The sequence below is a fragment of the Adiantum capillus-veneris genome, chromosome 22 (genome assembly GCF_014529385.1).
Source record: "Adiantum capillus-veneris isolate H3 chromosome 22, ASM1452938v2, whole genome shotgun sequence".
Classification (NCBI taxonomy): domain Eukaryota; kingdom Viridiplantae; phylum Streptophyta; class Polypodiopsida; order Polypodiales; family Pteridaceae; genus Adiantum; species Adiantum capillus-veneris.
In genome coordinates this window covers 10,321,612-10,334,963 of record NC_140952.1, presented here as the reverse complement: position 1 = coordinate 10,334,963, position 13,352 = coordinate 10,321,612, and the positions used below count along the sequence as shown (strand labels likewise).

Sequence of the window (13,352 nt, the reverse complement as noted above, 5' to 3'; positions counted from 1 at the left end):
TCTACTTTGCTTTCTTCGACTTCCAAGCGTGCTTGCTCGTGCTCACGCTCTATGGCTGCCATTCTTTCTTTGTGTTTTGCCTTTCTTTCTGCTTTTCATGCTTCGCGTTCTAACTTCATGTCCAACACCATCTTGTCGAAAAGCTTCATAGGATCTGGTGCAATCTTTGGTGTAGATGGGAAGGGTCGGAAAAACTGCTTGGTGGGGAAAATTCTTCTTCGCCTCTCTCATGCTCATCACCTCCAAGCGAAGTATCCATTCTGCTTCGAGTGATGACCATCCATTGAAGTCGAGGGTTCTTGTGGTCTTGGGTTCTTAAGTCCACGATGAACTTGGGTTCTTAGGGGTCTTGGTTCTTGGGGTTCTTGAGGTTCTTGCGGGTCTTGAGGTTCTTGAGGTTCTTCTTTCGCTTGCAATATCTGAGTTTGAGAAGGATCTTCTCTTCACCCGAGTTCTGCTCTTTTCCGCGGGCGCACCCCTTGGCGGCCTTGCGCTCACACCAAGGTTGCTTTTTCCCACCTCACGTCGATTGGCCGGCCGCTAAGTGCACGGTCCGCTCTCAATGAGTGAAAAGAGGCACAAGGGGAGGTTGGACAAGCCCTTCTTTCTTGGGTTTCCTGTCACGCTTCAAAAACACGATTAGGAATCGACACGCCCAAGAAAACTTGGGTTACGTGCGACCGCAACAAGCAAAAAAACAAATTCTTGTGGTTCTTTCCTTGAGTGATACAGAACATTGCCAAAACTTTGATACCAATGTAAGGTGCAGCGGAATGAATCTTGAACTTTGCTCAAGATGAGTGCTCCAAACTGTGCTCAAGGTTCCTTTTACTTAGGGAAGGGAGAGCCTTCCGTTCTTTAATGAGAGAATGCAGTGGACACAAACAAAGTGAATGGACACTGTGCGTGAAGGTATTGAGACTGAGAGATAGAGAGAGAAGAATACGACACCAGAATGTTGTCAAACCCTCCTCCAAGGGCCCCACTCTCATTGGTGAGAGCGGTCTACTTATGATTGCACAAATCTCTACAATGCTTGGAATTGCCGACGACAAGACGGACTGCAAATCTTTATCTGTTGAATTCTGACTCTATCTCGGTGACAATGTCGATGACGACGGTACGACGACGACGCGCTGAAAACGCACATGCTGAAATCTGCGATTTCCGGGCTGAAACTGCGAACTTCGCTAGATCTGACCGTGTGGCGAGGATCTGCTACGGGAAGGTGAGATCTACGAGGGTTGGGGGTTCTTCTGCGGGTACTGATTGCTGAAAACTGAAAACTCTGAGTCTAATGGAGGTTCTGTTGCGAAGGTTTGCAAAAAAGCTGATGGCTTCAGGTTGAGGCAAAACCACTAGGCTGAAAATGGTCCTGCTGCGGTGTATCTGCTAAAGCTGGGGCTTCTGCTTCTAGCTATCGCCAGGAATCTGCAAGATCCAAAAACGCTGGCTGATCCAGTCCAAAAACGCTAGGTTTATGCTGTGGAGCAAAAATGCTAGGCCTCTTGGGGGTTCTGTTCAGAAGTTGCCTATTGAGCGTGTGCTCCTGCTGCCTCTTCTGCTAGAAAGTGCTAGCGCTAGGTTTGCTTATATACAAACTTAGTAAATTTGCCCTACCTAGTTTCCAACAAAAGTCACTTAAAAATAATAAGTGAAAAATGTCAAAAATAGGGAAAATAGATCTATGCACTGTAAAAATACTTCTGATGGGATCTGATGGGAATCAGATGATCATGTTGTGTGCATGTAAGGTGTGCAGCGGAATGAATGTTGTATTTTCTCAAGATTAGTGATCTTTATTGCTCAAGGTTCCTTTTAGTTCTTAGGGAAAGAGAGAGCTTTCCGTCTTATGGAGAGTGCTATGATCACGAACAAAGTGAGTGGATATTGTGCGTGCAAGTGAATGAGACTGAGAGAAGGAGAGAGAAGAGATACGACACCCGAGAGGTTGTAAAACCCTCCTCCAAAGGCCCCACTCTCGTCGGCGAGAGTGGTCTACTTTGATTGCACAAAGGTGTACAATGCGAATGCAATGGACTGATGCAATGGGACTATGCCGATGACGACGACGACGACTCGATGGCTGAAAACTGTGGTCTTCTATCTGCTGAATTTCATGGCTGATTCTGGGGCTGAGAATGACTGTTTCTATCGATGGTTCTTGGCTGAAACAAAACGTTGATGTCCACGGAAGCTCCTGCTGCCTCTTCTGCCAGAAAGTGCTAACTTGGATTTGCTTATATATTAACTTAGCAAAATTGCCCTACCTACTTTTGTTGGAAAGTCACTTAAAAATAATAAGTGAAAATAACCAAAAATAGGAAAATAGGCTAAATGCACTGGAAAATTCCCTTGACTGAATCTGTTGGATTCTGAAGGGAATACTGATGATCATGCTGTGTGCAACCGGAGGATATGCATCTATGCTAAGTGGCTGGGCATGCACGGTCTACGAATAGACTCACAAAAGTGCCAGATCACTGCTAATCTAAACTGACTGGACTGACTGAACCGTGCTGTGGTATAACTTGTCCACGGACACATAGGGTTGGAATGTGTCACGTGACATTCCCACCTTTTCAAAGTGAGGTACTCGTACAGAACTGTATGGCATCGAGGGAGATCGCCAACAGCATCCGGAATCCTGGAAGGGACTCTTCGCCGGCCCACTCTGATGTGTGGTCGTGCGGTACTTGAACTTCATAAAGGTCTGCAACGCTTGCTTCTTTGGGCCGCGCCGAAAGCGACAGAAAATCTTTTGAATCTTCTTTCTTGCGTCAACTGCGTCTAGAGTCCTGCTTCTTCCGTCTTCAAGAATCTCCATGGCTGAAAATTCCTGAAACCATCTCCAACACAAAACCATGAACATACCCATTCAATGTAAAGTGAAGGAAAAAAATATTGTCTTCTCTAAAGACTGTGCATGCAATGTAGATGAACAAATAGATGGAGTGACAACCCGTTCATCAAACACATGCAAACAATGAGGTCGAATCTTTTCTGTTTGATCGAAATCAATCAACTGTGGAAAATCACAATGGAAATGCCCATGCTTGGTGCTCATACTATCATGTGCTCGTTCGGAAACTGTGTCATGCCAAGGAAGAGACATGGAATGTGACTTCCTTACATACATACTTTTCAGCTCTTTATGGACAATCCGCATACATTCGTGCTCATCCATGAGAGAAACGTGCTCAACATACAATATGTCATGCCTAGGAAAAGGGATCACATAACGATGCTGACTAAAATACAGGAAACCTTCACGAATGAAACACTTGAACAATGCGTGCGTATCAATCATGTGAACACATAATACTTCCTGTGAGGGTTCTTTGGACCAAGGCTCAAGAGCCAAGATCGGTTCGTCTTGAATGATCGAATCGTCCTGTGGGGGTTCTTTGGACCTTGACTCGAAAGCCAAGATCGATTCGTGGTGATTGATCGAATCTACAACAAGGTTAGCTTCGCTAGAAAAAGCATCAACTAACACATCATCCTTGTGAACAATCACATCTTCTTCCTGCAACTCATCATGCTTGTGAGAAATCACCTTTTGATCATGCAAATCATCATGCTTGTCATTGTCATCCAGATCATCATGCAAATCATTATCCTTCAAATAATCATGCTTCTTATAATCATGCAAATTCTGTGTGTCATGCTGTGGAGACAAAGAGACTGAGAGAGTCTCCTGCTCCTGAATTCTTTCAATCTTGTCCCGCATATTAGCAATGAGAGATGGAGAAGGAGCAGTGTCCACTCCATGAAAGACAATGGGAGAATCACTTTTGGCATTGAGAGTGAAAGTGTTAGCCTCCCAATCAACGAAAGGGTTCAGTTTACAAAACCATTTCATGCCTAAAATCATATCACATCCTGAGAGAGGAGAAACAACAAATCTTCTAGTGAAGGCAGTCTGTTGAATTGCAAACACATCAAGGCACTCCTCCGTGATGAGAGCGTCCATGCCGGGACGAAAGCCAGAGACCTAGATAGGAGATCTCGGACTAACTTCGAGGTGGGCTCTCTCAACAAGAGAGGGACTGATCACATCATGCATACTACCTGGGTCAAACAATATGACAAAACGGTGCCCTGACGTATGACCATAACATTTGATGAGAGAATCTTCAATGGGAGGGTCCTGAGAAACTGTGGGCACAATCGTGTTATCATTCATTGCATTGACAGATGTAGTGGGTGCTGTGGGTTCTTTAGATTCATTCGATTCAAGCTTAGAACATGTTCGTTTTATGTGACCCTTAATGTGACAATGAAAACGACGACCTTCTTTAGAATACGTGCTTTGTTCTTCCGACGTGATGTATCCTCCTACAATTCCTTGGTGCTACCTTTTTATCTGGAGTAAGCTTAGGTTTAGCAGTTCTGTTAGCCTTACCCTTAGATTCATTGGAAGAATTCTTTGATGTGGTTAGAAGAGTTATCATTCTTACCATTCTTACCGTTCTTACCGTTCTGAGAAGTCTGCGAGGTACTTGTGGAAGTCTTGTTCTCCTTAGGCTTTCCCTTGTTGTGCTTCATCTCCTAGGCGAGAGCAATCGCTACCGCCTTGTTGAGATCGATTGGATTGAATGCCTCGACATCGTACTTGATATACTCGTCCAATCCAAAGAGAAATGCCTCTTTGCGTTCATCATCCGACATGCGTAGTTGGGTACCTAGCTGCAAAACACGATTAGAAAAGGACATAACCGGCATACCATTTTGCTTGAGAGCGCGCCAATCGTCCTTTAATCGTGCAAGGTACTGAGGTGGCATAAACCGCGCCTTGAGCTTGTCTTGGAAATCAACCCAACTAAAAGAGAGGGGCGTGAAATCGTCGGGGTGCGCGGCTAGCTGTGCCTCTTGCCACGCGTGGTACCAATTGATGGCATCACCGGCAAGGTACATAGCTGCCGTCAAAACTTTGCTATTTCCTGTCTTCTTAGTTGTCGCAAAATAAGCATTAAATTGATGCAACCAAGAATGAATAATTGTAGCATCCATCTTACCGTCATACTTACTGAAAGTCAACTTTTCTGTAACTGAATGATTGGAATCCGCGTCGTGGCTTGCGCCACTTGACGAACTCCCACGATCTTTGGGTGGTTCGGTCTTCGAGGCTAGGACTTGGGCAATCAATTCTCGAGTGCGTAGCTTTTGTTGAGCTTCACGCTCGGTCTCCAAGGCTGCGGCTCTTGTTGCTGCTTCCTCCTTTCGTAGTTCTTTTCTTTCTTTTCTTGCGTCGCGTTCGCGTTCTAAAGCAATGCGATTTTCTTCTTGTTTGCGACCTTGGCTGGGTGGTCTGCGGCCATTTTTGCAATTCTGTCGTCGCGCTCAGGGTCCTGAGCAAAGCGCTCATGCTCTTGAGCAAGGCGATTTGCTTCTTGTCTATCCATCATGGCCATCATCTGGTTGACCATTGCCTCCATAGGGTTTGGTGCACTTGGTGGCGTAGATGGCGAAGGGGGAGGGTTGAAGAAATCATCTCCGGGTGGGGGCGAGTCTTCGTCGCCTCTCTCATGCTCATCACCTGTATGCGAAGTATCCATTCCGCTTCCGGTGACGACCATGCACTACGATCTTGGGGTCTTAAGCTCGCGAGGAACTTGGGTTCTTGAGGGTCTTGGTTCTTGGGTTCTTGAGGTTCTTGAGGTTTTCTTTTGCTTGCAAATCGCGTTAAGAAGGATCTTCTCTTCACCCGAGTTCTACTCCTTTCTGCGGGCGCACCCCTTGGCGGCCTTGCGCTCACACCAAGGTTGCTTTTTCCCACCTCACGTCGATTGGCCGGCCGCCAAGTACACGGTCCGCTCTCAATGAGTGAAAAGAGACAAGGGGAGGCTGGACAAGCCCTTCTTTCTTGGGATTCCTGTCACTCTTCAACAACACACGATTAGGAATCGCCACGCCCAAGTAAACTTGGGTTCGTGCGACCTCAACAAGCAAAAAAAATTCTTGTGGTTCTTTCCTTGAGTAATGCAGAACACTTCCAAAGCTCTGATACCAATGTAAGGTGTGCAGCGGAATGAATGTTGTATTTTCTCAAGATTAGTGATCTTTATTACTCAAGGTTCCTTTTTTAGTTCTTAGGGAAAGAGAGAGCTTTCCGTCTTATGGAGAGTGCTATGATCACGAACAAAGTGAGTGGATATTGTGTGTGCAAGTGAATGAGACTGAGAGAAGGAGAGAGAAGAGATACGACACCCGAGAGGTTGTAAAACCCTCCTCCGAAGGCCCCACTCTCGTCGGCGAGAGTGGTCTACTTTGATTGCACAAAGGTGTACAATGCGAATGCAATGGACTGATGCAATGGGACTATGCCGATGATGACGACGGTGATGACGACAACGACTCGATGGCTGAAAACTGTGGTCTTCTATCTGCTGAATTTCATGGCTGATTCTGGGGCTGAGAAAGACTGTTTTTGTCGATGGTTCTTGGCTGAAACAAAACGCTGATGTCCAGGGGGATCAGGCTGCGTTTTATATGGCTGCTGCAGGCTGGAAATGCTGTAGATCTGCAAGATAGGGCAGCGTTTTTAATGGGTTGCAAACCTGCTGTAAAAACGCCACCATAGGTTGTGTTTTCAGGGCTGAAGTGCAGATGAAAAACGCTGGTTTCTGTTGCTTATTGGCGATCCAAAAACGCTAGGGAATTGGGCTGCCTGAGGGGAAGAAAACGCGAGAAACAGAGGCTTTATGGCGATGGTTTACTGTGGTGGAAAAAACGCCAAGGAAAGGAATAGGATGGCGAGGCTAAGTGCTTGAAAACGCTAGGGTGCTGAGGGGGGGGGGGGGGTACTGCTGAGAAGTTGCCTGTTGAGCGGGAAGCTCCTGCTGCCTCTTCTGCCAGAAAGTGCTAACTTGGATTTGCTTATATATTAACTTAGCAAAATTGCCCTACCTACTTTTGTTGGAAAGTCACTTAAAAATAATAAGTGAAAATAACCAAAAATAGGAAAATAGGCTAAATGCACTGGAAAATTCCCTTGACTGAATCTGTTGGATTCTGAAGGGAATACTGATGATCATGCTGTGTGCAACCGGAGGATATGCATCTATGCTAAGTGGCTGGGCATGCACGGTCTACGAATAGACTCACAAAAGTGCCAGATCACTGCTAATCTAAACTGACTGGACTGACTGAACCGTGCTGTGGTATAGCTTGTCCACGGACACATAGGGTTGGGATGTGTCACGTGACAGTGCAACCGGAGGATATGCATGTAATCTAAGTGACTGGTCATGCACGACTCCGAACAGACTCACAAAAGTGCCAGATCACTTCCTATTCTTGACTGACTGAACCCTGGTTGTGCTGTAGCCTGTCCATGGACACATAGGGTTGGATGTGTCACGTGACACCGCTCTCATTCCGACCCACATATATCTCGCGTGCTCATCTCTCCGAACTATACAAATGAGGGGTTGAAGCTCCTCTTTGAATAGGACTGTCACACCTCCTAACCAAGGCCCTCTTTGCGTTGATCTCACATCCTGTCTACATCGTCTACAAGTAGTGTTCCAATGGTATCCCGTCACTCTAGGTAATGTGCCGCTAGGAGACTGATGCATCTCCAAGTAAAACATAATGTCTCTTCCCTTGAAGCTATCCATAAATGCGCCTACATCTAGCTTCATCGATCCATTACAATTCCATGTTGCCATTTTAAGGTTAGTCCCATAGGTCTCTCACCGTCATGCGGTGCGTCTTTCCAAAACCACTACTCTCCCTCCCCTGTAGAAAGCAATTTTCCCTCTCTCCCTTGCTATCTTGATCTCTGGCATCAGCTCTTGCATGTGTGCTAATTGTGTTAGAGTGAGGTCATCACCCAAAAACATATCAGTGTGCTTGAGTGTTGATCTCTTCTCCAAGAATTCCTTCCTAGCTTCCAACGTAGGGAAACGTATAATGAGTGCTCTTTTCTTGTCACTTCCATTCCTTCCCACTCTCCAAACCCTTGTGTGTGTGGGTTCAGAAATGTTCATGCGCTTCAAGAGTTCTTTCACTTCCTCTTCTAGTTTTTTAGTGTCTTTGAGACTTGTAACACGCACATGAGGGGCTCTAGTCTTCCTCTTTTGCTCCGGCCTCGAGGAGCCTATTTGGCCATGGAACAAAGTGAAAACCTGAGCTAAACATGGCTAAACAAAACCCGACATGAGAAAACAACCTTACACTGGCCGGGCACAGCCACAAAACAGCCCTCACTCCCTAACACCCACCCCTGAGAGAAACTGGGACCGACTATACGAATTCAGAGATGTCTGAACTCTAACAACCTAAAACCTAGAAGAAGAAGAAGACCCTAAAACCTAGATAAAAAAGAAGATTCCTAAAACTTGCGCAACATGTTGATGTGGCAGGGCTGTACGGAAATCCCGTAAAACCTTGAAGAGTGTTGACGTGGTAATACTGTACAAACAGATCCGCAAAATCACAGAACAGCCCTTTGGGCGGTTGCTTTTGGACAGGAAGCTTGTAGAGTTACTGCTTTTCATGTTAGTGGCTTTTAGGCCAAAGGCCTTCAAATATGTACATTGGGGGCTCCAACTGAAAAGAATAGACTGAAACAGGCTTTAGCACTTCAAAACAACTGAGCTGAGAGCGGGAGAAAGAATCCATGCGAGACATAGTGGCGGAGTTCCACTCTTAGAGTGCACTGGGCCCAAAACTCTCGCGCTCCTTTCCCCATTTTAGGTTCCTGCTGGGTAAGCCTGCTTAAGTGGAAGGAAGCCTTTGGCCATAACACTTGAAAAGTGGAGTACCCACCTAAAGAATACTTCAATCGAATGGTGCAATCAATGTCCATGCAGTACTAAATGGTTTGTTGAGATGTTCCTTGATGTATGACTGAAGCTTATTTGCTTTGTGAACGGAAACATGAATAATAGAGGTGTATCTACTTGCATTCTTATGTGTTTAGATGTCGTGGACATCCTTTTTTTGCATTGGCTGTACATATCTTGTCGAGTTTTTCTGGAACCGTAACTGCAACCATGCATACAGAAAATGCTTGCAGCAAGGGGCACCCATACAAACCATGCAATTATTTGAGAGATGCACAAATGTAAATTATTTGGGATGTCATTGACTTATTTTCTTTCTGTTGCGCCAGCAAAGCAAAGGCTAACATAGGTATCTTGAGCAATTCTGGGGTCAAGGCTTGATTTTGAGGATTTAGGCTATACATCATTTTAACATCAATAGATGGATAATCCAACGTGAAAACAAAGAGAAGGTTTGACTGAAACTTTCTGCCTGTGGGAGCAGGTCTGCGATTTGTAATCCTGGAATGCCTCCCGCCCTAAGGTTGGAGTTGGAACACATTTGCGGAAGACCTCTTGGAATGAGGTTCGACAAGCACGGAAATCTCTATATAGCTGATGCTTATTACGGGCTTCATGTAGTGGGTGTGGAGGGTGGTTTGGCAAAGACCCTGGTAACTGAAGCAGAGGGTGTGCCATTAGCATTTACTAATGATGTCGAGATTGCAGATGATGGCTTAGTGTATTTCACAGACAGCAGCTCCAAATATCACAGAAGGTTAGTTTAATCTCGTTGCTGGTCTTACCATCTCCTCATACGTCACTAGTCATCTTTCAGCATTTTCATTTCATGATTCACAGGGAATTTGTTCTGATGTTCATGGGTGGGGACGAAAGTGGAAGACTGCTTACCTTCAATCCTTCAACAGGTGAAACAATGGTGATTTTAAATGGACTTCAATTCCCAAACGGCATTGCGCTGAGTAAAGACAAATCATTCTTGGTCATGTCAGAGACTCTCACCTGCAGGTTCGTATTTCTTCTCCATGTGGTGCACTTCCCTTTCAGTTTACTATCATTCAAATATGTGTTTCTTGCGTCTTCATGCATCATATCCCTTTTGCCATCAGAAAGCTGTCTCACATTGCTTGTAGTACATTCTTGCAGGGTCATGCGACTATGGTTGAAGGGTCCAGAGAGGGGAAAACTTGAAGTCTTTGCCACGTTGCCGGGTTATCCAGACAATATTCGGAGAACTGAAAGTGGGGATTTCTGGGTTGCAATTCATTCACAACCGAACATGTTGTTGAAGTTGCCTTCAGGGATTCGAAGAGGACTCTTGAGGTTGCCCATATCTTTCACAAGTCTCTACACTAAAGTAGCTGGGAAGCTGGCCAAAGGAATGATAATAAAGCTCAGCCCGGATGGGGTGATTAAAGAAGTAATGGAAGATAATGAAGGGAAGGTGGTGAGGCTGGTCAGCGAAGTGGAGGAACATGATGGTAAGCTGTGGTTGGGAAGCGTCATTCTACCTCAAATTGGGGTTCTCCATGAAAGCTAGACCCTTTGGCTGTATGTGAATTACCGGCTGGACCTTTCAAATCAACTAAGAGAGTTTTTGAAGATTGAATCCTAACGGTGAAATGCTACAAATACGATTCATCAACACACACATTTGTTCGCTTTTATGTTCAATTGTGTTCGGGTACAAGACATTAGCATAGTGTTATCTCTTTTGAAAAGCCCAAGCACTTGATGCTGAATCGCTTCTCAGTTCAGGTGTCTCAAGTGCTCCAGCTTCACTGTTCAAATAGAACAAAAAGATTGGTGCTAATGTACTTCGTATGATTTTTGAGAGAAGTAGGTTTGGCTCTGTCTTCTGTCAGCTTCTCATTTCTTGCTTCATAGTAGCCATGAGCAAACTTGATTGCTGAGAGTCAAAAGAACTCCACGTGTGCCAAGCCTTTACACTGGTTCTTTTAAGTCTTTTGTTTTACTCTTTCAATGATTTCCGCCCCATCTCATCGAGAGCATGTGTGCTTGTAATATATCATATGTCAGTCTGTCCGAGGGTCACTTATCAATGTTCTAACATGCCTTTCACTCCATGGAGTGTACTGCCCGTATTTATAGCTGACGATATTTTCAATTGTGAGTGCATAGTCAGTCCTAGCAGCTATGCTGAACGTCGATGTTCAATTTTACGTTAGTTTCAAATGAAAATCAAGTGTGGAACCATGAATATGTGTACTGCTTAAGAGAGCTGCAAAGTTTTCTCTCCCTTTCGGCTGATTAAGTTTATTGTAATAATTTGTTCGTTCTGATTAAGTTTATTGTAATAATTTGTTCGTTCTAAAGAATCCAAGGAGGAAGACAATCTTACAATGCAGGGATGATTGCAAAGACGCTGATTTTTTGGCGAGCTTTTTTTAAAGCAAATGCTTGACTAGGCAGAACATTACATGATCATGTGGGCCTAGCTTCAATAACAAAGTTATCTTGACCATGCAAAGCTACTTCTCTGCCGTGCATGCTACTTAAATCAGTTCTATTTTGAGCAATGCCATAATTCCTAAGCATCATCTCTGTCCAAAGCAGATTGTCATCCTTTGAGGTGATTATGAAGGGTATATCTCTAATACATTTAACTGAGGAAAGATTGATTACGGGTACCGACAATCAGTAGTAAGGTTGCCTTTCTATGCTTTCATGTGAATAAGCTGCAGAGTTCTTTCTGGAAGGCTGACTCTTTACCTTGTAATTTGTTGACAATGTTGTCCATTAGCTAAGTTTGACAACTGATCAAGTCTACCATTTTAAAGACAGAAAATTTGAAAATTAACATTAACCCTGAGTTCCATGTAAATGGAATCCATGGTTACTAACAGAAACTGCTTGAAGACTTCGAGTTTGGCATGCCTTACATGGAAAATTTGATACATGCCTATGGCTGTGCCCTTGAAATATCAACAGTTAAATCGACTATTGATGACACTAGTCCGTTCTTGCGGAAAGAGTGTCTCATCATTGGCTTGAAGGGCAGCCCAAGGATGAGTAGCACATGAGACCATGGCCAATTGAAAATCTGGCTGTACCTCTTGCATGGCTTGCAATCCAAGTTTGTAAATCTCCTCTTCATTGCTCGGGTCATGGAGATATTTGTCACCATCCCATTGGAGGCTCTGCAATGCTTGCACCACTGACATGGAGTTGACAGAAAGCTTTGACAACTTGATTGACTTGAGAATGATTCCAAGAGCACGAACAAGGTTGTTTGCAAGCCGAGCTTGGTAAACCTCTTGCGCATGAGTGCATGTGCAGCTGAAGCTCTTATTAGCATACACTTTAAGAAGGTTTGCCTCTTCTCCTGCTTCTATGTTCACGCCTGCATCATCCACAAGAATAGCCCTGCTCAAATCGATACCATCTCTGAGATCAGCGAGGCGCTTCTTGCCATACATTCGGTCTGATACACTAAAGACAACAAATCCATGTGTCAAGGTATGGCCACTGCTTTTGATGGAGGCAGAAATGAGTTGGATTAGGGTTTCATTGCGAGCCTTTGCACCGCAGCTGTAGAAGCCAATGCGTACGCCAGGAATTCTGTCCAGGGCTATCAAGAACTCGAGGGCTCCATGCGCAAAGTGGTACGAGCACAAGAGCTCTGGTGCATACAAAATGCCATCTCCTGCATACACCAGAGTGTCGTCTATGTCCACCAGCACGTCGATCCATTTCTGCTGCTGCGGCCTTCGCCACGGGAAGAGGCACTGGAGCAGGCGCATCGTCTCTCTCTCTCTCTCTCTCTCTCTCTCTCTCTCTCAGACTCTATGTGCGTTCTGAAACGCAGAGTTCAAACTTCTAACCCTTAATATTGGTCGCCAAGCTTATTCCACAAGGGGTTCCACAATAAAGGAAATGCTTTCGGAGTATCTAAATTCAGTATTTTGCTTCATCCCACACCCTCCACTAATAGACAACTAACTAGCTTTTCTCTTGCACTTAACTTGCATGGCTCATCTTGATTGGATGAATAATATCTTACCCTTACTCTATCACTACCTAAATACTCGTGTCTTCCTCAAATAGTTTAACTCTTGGAATTTTCTCCTTGGGAAATCTTTAAGATCTTTACATTGGCATTGTTTTGGTGGGATATGCCCGTGTTCTTTATTCGGTTTCCTGACTTGCTGGTTACTTTGTTAGCAACCATATCCTGTGAGGGGGGAAACTTTGGACATTACTTGTGGAATTCACACTTAGCCTGGTTGATGTAGCTGCTTTGGCTACCATCTCCGTATAGTAAACTACCTCTAAGCTTACTTGGTTTATAACCTTGATACTATTGCTTATTTGATGGCTATTATTTTAACTCTCTATTCCCAGTGGGACTACCCCCATGGGACTTCTGTGACCCTCTTCAAAAATGCATGCCTTGGTGGGATTCTTCCCAACGAGGCATTAATTGCATTGTTGGCACTTTTTGTATCATTTTCTCCCCATCAAGCTTGATGCCTACAACGTGGCACTGGGTTGGCTGATGATGCCTTCCTTTTCCAGTTTCTTTTCTTGTGACCC

The 13,352-nt window shown here is 44.7% G+C and overlaps 2 protein-coding genes across 2 annotated transcripts in view; one reads left to right on the top strand and one right to left on the bottom strand.

Annotated features, from left to right (window-relative positions):
• The window catches only part of LOC147428902 (protein STRICTOSIDINE SYNTHASE-LIKE 10-like), a 63,336-nt gene extending 52,799 nt beyond the window's left edge, over positions 1 to 10,537 (top strand). The window contains exons 2-4 of the mRNA XM_086495549.1: positions 9,280 to 9,552; positions 9,636 to 9,803; positions 9,942 to 10,537. Coding sequence (XP_086351675.1) covers positions 9,280 to 9,552; positions 9,636 to 9,803; positions 9,942 to 10,335 — 835 coding nt within the window. The 3' untranslated portion in view covers positions 10,336 to 10,537. The remainder of the gene's footprint in view (positions 1 to 9,279; positions 9,553 to 9,635; positions 9,804 to 9,941) is intronic.
• A 998-nt stretch (positions 10,538 to 11,535) lies between these two features.
• On the bottom strand, positions 11,536 to 12,652 carry LOC147428901 (uncharacterized). Its single transcript, XM_086495504.1, has one exon. It carries the CDS (start codon positions 12,557 to 12,559, stop codon positions 11,741 to 11,743), a length of 819 nt encoding a protein of 272 aa, XP_086351630.1. The 5' UTR covers positions 12,560 to 12,652; the 3' UTR covers positions 11,536 to 11,740.
• Between the last annotated feature and the right edge of the window lie 700 nt (positions 12,653 to 13,352).

Excerpts from the sequence above, each read along its gene's own strand:
- LOC147428901 (XM_086495504.1), bottom strand. The coding sequence starts at position 12,559 with ATGCGCCTGCTCCAGTGCCTCTTCCCGTGGCGAAGGCCGCAGCAGCAG.